We start from the raw sequence: 13,889 nt of genomic DNA on the forward strand, positions 1-13,889 counted from the left end.
ACTTGGCAGCTATTGTCAACCTTTGAAATTACCTGTTCTTTTTTTCTCTCTCTCTTTCTCTTTCTCTCGGTGTTCCTCTGAATTCTCTGCTGCCTACCTCTCCAGGAGTACATCAGGCGACAGTTAGAGGAGGAGCAGAGACAGTTAGAGATCTTGCAGCAGCAGCTACTGCATGAACAAGCTCTACTTCTGGTAATGGGAAAGCGGAGAGCCAGCTGACCTGCTCTGTGTTCATCGTATGTGTGTGTGTGTGTGTGTGTGTGTGTGTGTGTGTGTGTGTTCTCCTACTGTGCCAATTCAGAAGAAGAGATCCTTTGAGCCTATGGACCTCAAAAATCTCATAGAAACTTCATACATTTCCTGACCCAGTTTTCTGAGTCTCAGTACATTTAATACATTTGTTATGTATTCTTTAGTAATTCCATCTATCTGTAAAACTTTAACATGAATACAGCCTTAGTATAAGTTTAGACTATTTTTGAGACTGTGTTTATTGCACAGTGATTTTTAAGGTCATTGGCAACATGTTAGAATACAATCACGCAAAATGCACCTCTTCCATAAGAACCCACTCAGCCCGGCAGTCATATTTCATTTGCAGACTATTAGTTTTACCCTCATGATGGGAACATTTTGCAGCTTCCACTTGAAGTACTTTTTATTATTGCAGTGCTCTCCAAATGAGTTTCTTGATGTCTTTTTTTTTTAACTGAATTTTTATTTGGTGGCACTATATTTTTTAGCCTGTACATAAGTTTGCTGATGGCTTTTGTTGATCCAAAAGTTCTGCTAAACAAATGATGGTTTAGGCCAGTGGTCGGCAAACTGCGGCTCGCGAGCCACATGCGGCTCTTTGGCCCCTTGCGTATGGCTCTTCCACAAAATACCACGGCCTGGGCAAGTCTATTTTGAAGAAGTGGCGTTAGAAGAAGTTTAAGTTTAACAAATTTGGCTCTCAAAAGAAATTTCAATCGTTGTACTGTTGATATTTGGCTCTGTTGACTAATGAGTTTGCCAACCACTGGTTTAGGCAATGTCTTTAGCGACTCTTTCAGTTTTTTACTTAGTTGTACGTGTTTGAATGGTTTAATTACTAAATTAGGAAGTGGATGGTTCTTTATAGGGATTGTGTACTGACCATCCAAATGTCCTCATTATTGCCACTTTCTTGGTTGTAACTCATCAAGGATAAGTTGCTTTGCAATGGGTAGTGTTCTGTAGGGATTGCCATTAAAGCAATCGTGTTTTCATTAAATGCCACATTCTGTGTAGATGTTAAGCCAAAGCTGTAGCTTTTCTCTATGGCACATCCTGTGGTTCTGTCATTATTGAGGTCCTTTGTTACTTAGCATCACTTTTGACTCCATTGAATGCTTAGCTGGTATTGGCCAATGGTTTCTGTATGGTGATTTGGCCTTTCTTTGCTGCTCTTTCCTGGCCTGGACAGGAATATAAGCGCAAACAATTGGAAGAACAGAGACAAGCAGAAAGACTGCAGAGACAGCTAAAGCAAGAGAGAGACTACTTGGTTTCCCTTCAGCATCAACGGCAGGAGCAGAGGCCTGTGGAGAAGAAGCCACTGTACCATTACAAAGAGGGAATTAGTCCTAGTGAGAAACCAGCATGGGCCAAGGAGGTAAGTGAGCAAGCAAGTGTAACAGCTCCCTGTTGGCAGGCTATTGGCCATAATGAGTTCATCCAGCAAAAGTGGACAGTCATACTAGTGCTATGAATCCAGAAAACGATTCATTGTAATGTGTGCACACAGCTTCTGGAAGAGCCATAACATTATTTCTGTAGAGAAATGCCAAGTCCCCTTAATTTTTTTGTATATTTTCAAATACAGTGAATTTTTGTAAGCAAAAACAGGAAGTAGAAAAATCATTTTCCTTATAGAAGTCCAACTGAGTTTGAAGAATGAGGAAGTTTAGTGAGTTTTCCATAGAATTATATGACCCAGGATGTAATGAATTCTAGGTAAAATCATTTGTTTTGCAAATACTTCCAAAGTAGTGGTCCTTTCTTTGCTCAACTATGAAAAAAATTTTAGGAACTTGGCTTTGTGATGAGCTATTTTTAAAAATTTCATTAATAACAGTTGGGATGGTAGAAAAATAGGGTGACAACCAAATAGATAAAGCAAACAAAATAATAACTCCAGCCAGCCAAGATCAACAACTCTTCTAGGGAGTCACAGTATCACCTAGTTTTCGGTTCTGTCCTTATTTGTGGCACCTAGTGATTTTCCTTTAACTGATGGGTGTAGCTCATCATTTAAAAGGATGTTGGCATTATTTTGTGTTTTTTTCTAGTATCTTCAGGTATTTATAGTTAGAGCTTATTTCAAGTTATCTAGACTACAATATTACGAGAACCACATTTCTTACATAAGATCCTATTTTTTTTAATTTTTTTATTTTTCTATTCTCTTACATATGTATAGAAAATGCTTGAAATGATATTGTCCTAATGTTAATGACCATTGTTTATGGGAGGAAGAAAGTACAGGGTTTTTTTCTTTAAATTCTTTGTAATGATTATGCACTGTTTTTACAAAAATAACTTTTTTTTCAAACTTAAACAGCTAAATTTGTTGAGAAAATAATTTGATTTGCTATAAAGAACGTGTTCAATCATTTTCACTTTGAGTCTGTAAATATGATTTGCATTTGCCTATGTCTGTAACAGCTGCCTCTTTCTCTTATATCAATAATTTAACTCTGTGATCCTACTCCCACAGATAGTGCCAACTCCTTAATAACCTACCTCTTCTTCCAGCTAAGCAAAATCATTATGCTATTAAACAACAGGTGATGTGCATTCTGGCTGGCAGAGATGTGCCACCTCCTTCCACTGCTAAACCATTTTCTGGCATGCCAAGTTGAAACCTTCAGCTAAGCCAGACTTACAGCTTCTGATTATGGCAGGTCTTCTGAAGACTAAAAAACTAGCCTCTACTAAACTAATGCCAGTAGCACCTGCAGAAATTAATGATTCCAGATCAAGACACCTGTTTGAGCATAACTCATGGAAGAAAAATGGACCAGCTTGTCCTATTAGACTTGGTCTTGAAGAACATCTGAAGCCCCAGGAAGCTTCAAGGACCATCGTGAGATCTCCAAAGTGATCTTGCTCACAAGGATGTAGCCTAACAACAGAGTTAGGATCTAAGGTCATTTGTGTGTCCTCTCCCAGCATTTCCAAAGTGATAAGTCCCCAGTTGTCCATTGCTGCAATTAAGGAGGGCTTTAGAGACACATGTGGACCTCCGTACAAGAGGGCCATGAATTTATACATTCTTACAGGTACCTTACCTCCTCTAAGAAGCTCTGCATCACTAAAGGACCTCTCCTGGATGCATGCACCTGGCCTTCAGTGTTCCCAGCCACAAGCACAAGATTAAGACAGGGACACCTACATATCCCATTGGAGAAGACCGTGATACCTTGCTAAGCACCCCAGAATTCCTTCTTTCCCCTGTGCCAAAAAAGGGGGGAAAGCCTGAAGCAGTTCCCACTTCTTTCCTTCTGTCTCTACCCAGCATGTTCTGATTTGAACTTAACCATTTTGACTTCATTGTTTTCTAGTTACTATTCGTCCTCATCTTTAAATGTTCTGGCCTAGCCTCTCTATTCAGAAGTAGTTCACAGTTTCTGAGCTTTCAGAAGCCAAGCCATTCCTGGGGACAAATCTTTGCAGATGTCATCAAAGCAGTTTTCTAGGACTCCTGATTCCCCTGTGCCTTCCTGGCCAGGCTCCTGGCAGTAAAAGGAACATAGCAGTTGGGTACGCAAACAACATGACCATGTCATCAAGCACTCCAGATGTGCAGTTCCCTGGCCATCAAAAGTCTGGGCCACCTCTGGGGGTGACATCTTCTAAGGTCCCTGGCTGCCCTAGCAGCTGGGCTTCATGCACTTCTAGCCATGTGAGAGCATTCTCTGGGGATTGCATATTTAGTCCTATCCTCCTGGGTGTGATTAACATAATCCAGCTTTCAACTAACCATCAATCTATTCATGAAACAGTTCCCAAGTTTTAAAGTGGGTGTTCATATTTTAGAAGAAAGATGAAGCTTCTAGATGATAAAATGAGTGACAAGTGCTAAATTAGGGATTGGAGCAACTGGTGTAAAAATAACAACAAATGATTGTCTGCGTTGGTTTGATTCATCATTATTTTAGCACTTATTTCTTAAAATAGGAATAAAAATGAGTGAGGATCCTTATCATCTTAACCTTTAATGTTTCTCATGAGCAATGTACGAACTTTTCTTTCAGAGCATTATTTACAGATCTCTTTTCTTATAGTAGGAAGATAGGTGGGGCTCAAAGTAGCCAAACAGTAACATACATTTCAATACTTTAGATAGGGACAGAATCTCAAGCTCAGCGCTATATAAATTATCAAGTGATAAAAAGAACCTGGGTTAAACTCTCTTTTGAAGGTAGAATAAAAGGTACCATTTTCTTTTTCAAATGCATCCTCTGCCAGGATATAAATTTTAAAATATCCTCACCAGGAAGGAGTGGGTAGCTGTACCCATGCCATGGTCTCCTATGATACTGGATCTGGGCTTTTTGCCCCATGGGCCATTGAAGATGCCACCTAGTCGTCTTTCTACCCATAGCAGCCTCCTCTATGATCTGTTCCAGTGTTAGTTTTCTAGCTCAACTAATTCCTATCAAGATGGTTTTTCCTTCTTTGATTACTTTTCCACCCACTTCTCTTCCTTATTCCAAATCCACATTTTGTCCTTGAAATGATAATGCTTCTTCCTCTGTGTTTTTTGTTGTTCATCTTGTGAAACATAGTCATCATCACATTTCTCATTACCTTTCTCATCAGTTTGATGGATGCAGTAAAAACAAATGAAAATACTTGATCATTTGCAAATCTTGTTGAGCTCTTTCCTCTCTCCTTTTGCTGAATATCAATCTGTCCTGAATGTCACATTCACTTAGATTCTCAGATCTCAGCCAGAAAGAAATATTAATATCTCTATTAAAAGGAGGGGGATTATTTTCACCCCTTTAAAATTCTTCGCTATTTCTGGATTGGGATGGAAATCAGATTTGTTCTGTGAAAACATCAATGAGATATTCTGTTAAACATCAGCAAAATTTGAAAGTCTTTCTTTTTCTCACTGTCACTTTTTGAATGATGAAGTTTCCTTTTTCTTATAATGGAACAGATTCCTTTCCTTAAAATTGTATATGATTGTCTGGATCTGGCAGTAACTGTGTGTGCCTTTCTACCCCACCCCACACTTTTTCTTTTTCTTTTCTTTTTTTTTTTTTTTCTTATACCAACACACATTAGTAACAGAATGCTATACCAACATGAGATTGTATTTTAATTTTTTAACACTCTTTCATGTTCTCTCTCTGTGATGTATGCCAGTCATCTGTCCATGGTTTTATTTGGCAAATAATTGGCCAGAATGTCTCTTTTTTAAAAGGAAATATGTTTTTATTGATTTTTAGAGAGAGGAAGGGAGAGGGATGGAGAGATAGAAGCATAAATGACAGAGAAACATTGATTGGCTGCCTCCTGCATGCCCCCCACCAGGGATTGAGCTCACAACCTGGGCATGTGCTCTGACCAGAAATCGAACCGTGATCTCCTGGGTCGACACTCAACCACTGAGCAACACTGGTCTGGAACCAGAATATCTCTTTATGTCCCATCAGCTCATTAGACTTTGAAATCCTGTTCATAAGAACTCCGTTCTCCATTTGGTTTTCTCTGCTCCACACTGATGTGTTGTTTTCTTTATATGAGTTATTTTATATATGAGGTTCCTAAATTGCCATTTCGAGAGTTTACAACTCTGCTCCTACCTTTCCTCAGTCTCTGCTTATCTTTCTTAAGATTTCGCTTGAGAGAGACCTAGAAGGAAGCAGTAAGGAGTTCAAGTTCTTCTACTTCCTTGCTGTGTGACCTGGGACAGCTCTTGTAGCCTTCTTGAGACCCAGTGCCCCATCTAGACTGCCTGCCTGTGGGCAATCATGTGAGTGTGCCATTGAAAGTACAGGCACTGTACAAATGCAAATTAAATATAATATTGAATATATTTATGTTTTGTTTCCAAGGCCATTGTCATCCACAAGGAATATGTGTTTGCCTTTGTTGTGTCGGTTGAGATTTCACATGAGCAGTTTACACATCTCTCTCATATCTTGTCCCCAGCTTCCTCAGTGATAGATGCATTTCCTGTCTCTGCTTAAGATTTGCCTCACTTTTTTTAAGTTATGTGCTTATTCATATGAGGATCAATATTTTTCTCTGGCATCATTGGTTAAGACCTCTTAGAAAAGTAGGTCAGGCCCTTATCTTTAGACAAGACTGCAATTTTAGCATTTCATATGAATGAGTCTTCCCTGTCCTCAAAGGTACCTCACAAGAGATATCCCCAATATATTCAGTAACCCCCTGCCCATGTGGTTTTGCCAAAGGACAAGATGGCTCAATTCTTTATGTGACCAGCAAGCGCAGGGTCAAAGTATCTAGTGAGCACTTAAAAGTTATTTGTTGACTTGTCTCTTTCTCCAGCATTGCCTGTAAAGATTAAAAATTCAAACTGTTTTGTTCAGTTGGAATAAATAGGAATTTTCATAAGATTGTGTTCAGTTCACCACATATCAGCTCTTAAGTAAGATCTTCTAAAACCTTCATAGATCCCACAGCCCTACATCATATAAAATATTATTAAAATGCACCCATATGACATAATAAATATATATTTGCTGTCAACATTTTTAAAATTACTTCTGTAATTTTGTTTTGAAATTCTCTCAGCAAATATTCATTATGCTAAGTGAGAGATTGTAACCTATAAATTGTTTTCAAGTATACAAAGCAGTTTAACAATTGACATTGATATAATGTGTTTCTTAGTATATTTTTATTTCTTTTGAAAAAATTTTGGAGATCGTGTAATCAATGAATTTATTTGCAAGTCTTCTGAATTTGTGAACTTTTATACATCTCAGAGGCCTTAGACATCACTCCTATAGTACCCAATGGACAACATAGCCCTGCCTGGAACAGAATTTTATTTCTGAGATCACAGTTATTTTTTTCTTTTTCCCTATAATGCTATAATAAGTAGTATAGCATTTCTGCATAGGTGATTCAAGTCTCTCCAGAGTTATTTTAGTTTTTATGTTAAAATGATTCTTTTAATAGGAAAAAAAATGCTTTTATAGTGTAATTGATGAGTCTCTCCTAATCTTGTTCTCCATATTCATGGATAAGCCCTTCAACTATAAAATTCTTTGAAATAAGATTTCTTTTTTTTGGTATGGTCTGGCACCTTGACACTGTCTGATGCTACTAAAAGACTTTTTTTTTTTTTTTGGTGGTACTTTTGGTATTTTATGTCTTCTTGGCAACATGAGATTAGAGCAGAGTTTCAGCCAATAGATTTTTTTTTATTATTGTGTAAGGCAAATTGAAACATATCTTTATTGTACCCCAATTTTCAATCACATATGTCCTTATTTGGGGGGAAGACACTTCCTTCTTTTGTCTCACATATCTCTCTCTCATTCAGGTAGTAGACATGCGATATAATGAATCAGGAGACAGGTCTTGGATGGCCTAGTATCAGAATAATCAGAAGGACCTGCTCCTGGACACACTGGTCAGCTTCTCCTTTGTCCATCTGAAGCTGGTATTAGGATGTTTGATTTAACCTTTCTTTTAATATTTATGTTGTCTCTTTGGTGCAATGGGCAGCATCATTTTCTTAAATGTCTTAGGACAAGGTTTTCTTCAAAGTGAGTAGCCAGATGCCTCCTGTTATACCCCTCTCACAGATTCTCAAATTTCTTTGGACAAACTACAACCCAGGGAAATTTTATCACACTGGACCCATTCTGGCATCATTTGCAAAGTGTATTAAGTGATTATGCCATATATTTCAGGATGGCACAGACTAAGACACACTAATGGTAGGATTTAGTATGTAAACTAATTTTTTCTCTATCTAGTTCCAAAACATTTCCGTCTTCCAAAAAGGAAACCCCATATGATTAAGCAGTCACTCCCCTTTCCACTCCCGACAGCTTCTGGCATCCATTAATCTGTGTTCTGTCTCTCTGGATTTACTTGGTCAGGATATTTCATTTAAACGGAATTCTTTACCTTTTGTGTCTGACTTCTTTCAGTTAGCATAATGTTTTCGAGACTCATCTAGGTTGTAGCCGGTATCAGCACTTCTTTCTTTTTTATGGCAATAATATTACATTTTGTTTATCCATTCACCAGCCCATGAACACTTGGGTTGTTTTCACCTTTTGGTGATTGTGAATATTGGTGTACAAGTATATGAGTTCCTATTTTCAAGTATTTGGGGCATATACCTAGCAGTGGCAATGCTCAGTCATAGAGTCATTCTGTTTAATTTTTGGAGAAGCCACCAAACTGTTTTCAACAGCAGCTGCACCCTTTTACATTCCCACCAGCAACATATAAGAGTTTTGATACTCACATTCTCTTCACCGGTTGTTTGTTTGTTTGAACCTTAATCCTTTTATTTACTTTATTGAATTTCTTTTTATGTAAACTAATTGATACTAGGCATAGGAAATATTACTGGGAGCACATTAGTAATATCTACACATGACTAATCACACCCATTAGCTACCTATGAAAACCAGCAACCCACTCTGCTCTTTTCATTTCTAATGACAGCCTTACAGCCTGTGTGACCTGTGGTCTTGTTAGAGGCAAAGATGCTTTTTTTATTAAGCCTTGTTGCTGGCAGTTACCAAAAGAATTCTTTGCCTCAAAAATGGTTTCTTTGCTCAAGATGGAATCTTTGGGGGCAGACTTTTTAACTGTTGTATTTAATGTGTTGTCTCTAAATGTGTGCTTAAAACTGTCTGAGGATATTTTAGTTAAAAAATAATAATGATAAATATTCTTCACTCCCTGATTATATTTGGTTCCTGAATTTCAGGTGACACGCGGCTGTAATTTGGATAGCCAGGTATTTATCTGAAAGGGTGTCTGAATCTCTTGGATTCCTGACTTCAGACAGCAATGGTTTGGATGGTGGGAGTTTGGATAGTAAGGGGTCCTTAAGACATGAGATTTATCTAATAATCATCTTCCCTAGAAATAATATTTGACTGGTTCTAATGGTCTGGAAATAGTCACCTTCTTTCCAAAGAGTCCAGGATTCAGAAAAGCAATGCATTCCATCCCTTGGTCTCAGTTTACCTATTGATGACTTTGCATATTTTCTCTTTTTGGTGGTCTTATCTCAAAGCTGGCTGTGTTCTTTGCTGCACTCTGTGCAATAGCCAAATAATGATTGCTGTTATACTTTGCACACAAACATACACAAAGTATATCTGTTCTGATTTATATTCCTGGCTCTTTCCAGCTAATTCTAGTTGGTATGTGGTAAGTTTCTGAAACATGGAATTTCAAAACCAAAGTCAACTGATGCCAATTGTATGTACCCTGCACAGCCATGGTGGGGGAAGAGATATTCAAATTACCCCTAAGGAGAGGCAGAAGGGTGGTTTTCTATTCTGTAGCATGTCTTATGTTAAAATGTTTGCAGTTAATATGAAAGTTTAAAAGAAGAGTTATCTATAATAATAAAAGCATAATATGCTAATTAGACCAGACAGCCAAACGACCTTCCAGATGACCTTCCCAACGAAGCCAGGGCTGCAAGGGCTGAGGCAAGCCTCCATGGCTACGAGGGCCGAGCCCCTTGCATGAATTTCATGCATCGGGCCTCTAGTTCTATATATGAGACTAAGTCTGCCTCTAGGAAGATTCAAAATGGAGGATGAGAAAGAATAACTTTATTTATTTATTTATTTATTTATTTATTTATTTCTATTTTTGAAAGGCATTGGGGGTCAGAGAAGCTTCCAGCTGAAGGAGCTAGAAGGCTCTCACCTTGACCAAGGAACCAGCTTTTATTAGTACAATTTGTCCCAAGGCAAGGTGGAAATATACACTTTAAAGGGTATGGTATCAAAGGGTATACAGAAACATTGTCAGTTTGGGGAATAGCCTACAGCTGTTCAGGTGTTTGGCCAACAGGAGGTAATAAAATGCCCTGAGCTGTCTGGCAGTTAACAATCATCCTATTCAGGTTTGGGGGAAATGCTTTGTAGCCATTTCCAACAGGTAAACTACATGTGACTCAACCCTGTTGAGCTCCCCAAGCTTCACCAATCTTTTGGTAAAACTCTTGTAATTTAAAAAATGTATTTTAAACCAGGCAGCAAAATGAATAAGAACTCTTAGCTGCTACATACAAACGCATCTTGAAGACCTGCATGTGGGCTTCATGACAGGCCTTTGTGATACTCAGTGAGTCAGCAGAAGAAAGATACCTGCCGTGTTTGAAAAGTATAACTATCAAATTGATCCTTAAGAAATAAAGGAGAAACGTCTGGAATATGAAACTTCCAGGGAAGTTTCAGAGCAGGAGACTGTGGGGGTTCAGAACAAGCCATCCCAAGATGTGCCTCTGTGGTATACAGATTACTTTGAGCTAAAGGCAATTTTAGCTTCAGGCTCAAGTGAAACTTCTGTCCTTCCCTTCACTACCTAGAGAAGAACTTAACTCAAGGGCCTTGCCCACAATAAGAGATTATCAGAGATGACCTTTTTTGAACTATCTATAGGGCAGAAAAAAACTTCTGTTTACTAAATGTCTGTTCTTATCATCTTGCAATGGCCCTTTGAAGCCCCCAAGGTACATTATCTCTTCCCTAGCTCAGGATGTCTTATACACCTCAACCCCCTTTCTACCTTGGAACCTCTTATGCATGTGTGATCTCTCACTCTCTCTTGTATGCAGGGTTCCTATACATATTGCATGTATTAAATTTGGTTAAATTAAATTAAATTTCTCCTTCTTGCAAAGAAGAAGGAGAAGGAGGGAGGGAGGGAGGGAGGGGGGAAGGAAGGAGAAAGAAGATAAGATGGATCTGGAAGGAAAGTTGTAGACCGCTTAAAGTTTGAAGATCTTAAATCATGTCTTGCAGTGTACCTCTTGTTTATCTAAATTTTCCTTTAACATCATCCTCTGAGACAGTCTGCTGCAAATAAGTACGAAGGCTAACTTTTGCCCGTAAGAAGGGCATTCCTGGTACTGTGAGCCTTCCCGGTGAAACACATGATCGGTTACCTGCTTTGGACTGAGAGAGACCCTGCAAGAATGAAAATAACAAGGACACAGCCAGAGACGAGAGAGGGTGGGAAGGGAGAGAAAAGAGGAGGAGAAGCAAGAATGAAGGCCGTGTGTGGAAAAATGGAGAGGAGGCAGGGAGAGTGAAATAGCAGAGTCCAAGCTGGAAATGGAAAAAAATAATGAGGGGGGTAATGTGTTTCAGGGAGCAAGGAAAGACAACTGAAAAGAAAGGACCTTAAAGAGAGAAAAGGAGCCCAGCCAGTATGGCTCAGTGGTTGAGCATTGACCTATGAACCAGGAGGTCACAGTTCAATTCCAATCAGGGCACCTGCTTGCGTTGTGAGCTCAATCCCTAGTGGGGAACATGCAAGAGGCAGCTGATCAGCTCATCATTGATGTTTTTCTCTCTCTCTCCCTCTCCCTTCCTCTCTGAAATCAATAAAAATAAATCTTTTTTTAAAAAGAGAGAAAAGAAAAATGATCGAAGTAGTCTCGTTAGGACAGGCCATGCTCTTTATCGAGCCTCCTCGAATGCCTCTTGCCTCTCAGCAGGGAATGGGAAGACATGGAGGCTTAGTGTGCTCCACGTGATTCCGTTCTTCCCCGCCCTGTCCCAGGAGTCAACTCAGAGCCATTTTGTTTTCCCAAGCAATCTTAATGTCTGTCATAGTTCCCTTCGTCTCCCTCCCTGACCCCTCGGCTTTGTGACCAATCAGCAAGATAATATCTAAGTCAATGCAAGGTGAACTCTTAAGCAGGTCCCAAATTCCCAGCTAACCAAAATAGCACAAGATAACGAATAAGGGAAAGGTGATGGCTTAAGTGTTCTATGTTTTTTGTGATGGTGTTTATTCTAACAGAAAAGAGCTTTTTCATAAATTCTTGGTGCAGAACAGACATGGAGAGTGTGGCTCCTTGAAAATGAATTGATCAGAAGGACAGAAAAATGGCTATTCGAGTGACTACAGCAAATCCTTCATAGGAAGTGATTCAGCTTCTATCCATCTGTCCACTGAATCTCTCTCGCTCTCTCTTTTTTTGTTTGTTTGTTGGTTTGTTTCTAGGTAGAAGAACGGTCCAGGCTTAACCGGCAGAGTTCACCTGCCATGCCTCACAAGGTTGCCAATAGGATATCTGACCCCAATCTGCCCCCAAGATCGGAGTCCTTCAGTATCAGTGGGGTTCAGCCTGCTCGGACCCCCCCTATGCTCAGACCAGTTGATCCACAGGTATATCCTCTCCTTTGTTCCATTGGACATTTCAATAGGGAGACAGGTAAATCTATTAAAAGCCCAGAGGATTGTAACATGGATTCAGGCATCAGGCCAGTGAAATGTTGGCCCTTAATATACAATCTATAGCAATTTAAGAGGCCCCACTAAATTTGAAGGGTAGATGGAGGGGTGAGAAAGAGAAAAGCACCTCCTTAACTTTGAGCCCACCACAAAGTAAGTCACGTGGTAAATTGGCCTCTCTGGAGAACCATAGAAGTTTCTGGGAGGTGGGAACAAACATCTTTTTTAGTTTTAATTACCAAAATAAAATTCAAATAGACCTTTGATATGTAAACTATTATATTATCTCTTGTTCCTTGGGATTTGGGTGTGATTTGGAAACTGGAAAAATTAGATGGGCCTGAATAGCCGTGTGTCTCCTTAAAGTGTGGTCACAGGACCAGCAGCATCAGCATTACCCCAGAACTTGGTAGAAATGCAGATTCTCAGGTCCATCTCAGACCTGGAATGGCTGTGGCAGCCTGTGGTTTAACAAGCCCGCAGGTGATCTGATGCACTGTAGAGTTTGAGAACCACTGTTTTAAGCTAGCTGGAAAAGAAAAAAGGTTACACCACTTTTAGAAACAGAGGAAGTTTCTGGACATTTTAGAGGACTTTTAAAACTATATATTGCAAAATAAAATAGAATATGAAGTGAAATAAAGTATACAATTTCATGAAAAATAAAGGTAATGCAGCTGCTTTCACCCAAATGTCTTCAATTCCTTCGAGGCATCCACCTGTATTTACACTTGCATAAATATTTTGAGGTCACCTTTGAAATATGTAATGCTATTTGAGCTACAGTTGAAAAGAGTAGTGCTAAAATCAAGGATTCTTGTTTTTAAGTTTGCCTTTTGCATACGAGGGCCAAGATTTTTTGGTACCAGCCAGCTGAGCATATCTTGCCCTTGGTTGTTTTAATTTGCATATAATTCTTCCATACCTGACCTTTCATAGAATGCATTTTTTATAGGAACTTCTCTTTTAGCGCACAGACCCTCTTTTAAAACCCCGAACTTTGACCTTTTAGGGTACTTTTGCTCTGTAAAGGGGAGAGTAGAGGAAAAGTTTATGAAACTTCATGTAAGTGACTAGGAAATGAAAATATAGATATCTCCCAGCCGGCACAGCTCAACAGGAGGGTGCAGGCTCGATCCCCAGTGTGGGGCATGCAGGAGGCAGCCAGTCAATGAGTCTCTCCCATCATTAATGTTGTTTGTTTTTTTTTATCTCTCTCTGTCTCCCTTCCTCTCTGAAATCAACAAAAATATATTTAAAAAAATATAGATACCCCATGACAGCTAATTGGATTAGCATTTTTCAGAAATTTTGATTATTGTTATTTCTTCGATGCTTTTAAGTAGGTTTGTGTTTTGTGCTACATGTCTTTAAAATATACTTTGTTGTAATATTATTACTTAATGAAATTTAATATTAAT

At 39.0% G+C, this 13,889-nt stretch overlaps 1 protein-coding gene across 5 annotated transcripts in view; it reads left to right on the top strand.

The window, feature by feature from the left end:
• TNIK (TRAF2 and NCK interacting kinase) overlaps positions 1-13,889 on the top strand; it is a 372,736-nt gene that overhangs the window by 295,535 nt on the left and 63,312 nt on the right. For 3 of the 5 annotated variants that reach the window (XM_080655707.1, XM_080655708.1, XM_080655711.1), the window contains exons 14-16: positions 106-192; positions 1,448-1,636; positions 12,238-12,402. In XM_080655707.1, coding sequence (XP_080511833.1) covers positions 106-192; positions 1,448-1,636; positions 12,238-12,402 — 441 coding nt within the window. The remainder of the gene's footprint in view (positions 1-105; positions 193-1,447; positions 1,637-12,237; positions 12,403-13,889) is intronic. The other 2 variants (XM_080655709.1, XM_080655710.1) reach the window with 1 other exon arrangement.

Source organism: Plecotus auritus (assembly GCF_963455305.1).
Source record: "Plecotus auritus genome assembly, chromosome: 2".
NCBI classification, from domain to species: Eukaryota; Metazoa; Chordata; class Mammalia; order Chiroptera; family Vespertilionidae; genus Plecotus; species Plecotus auritus.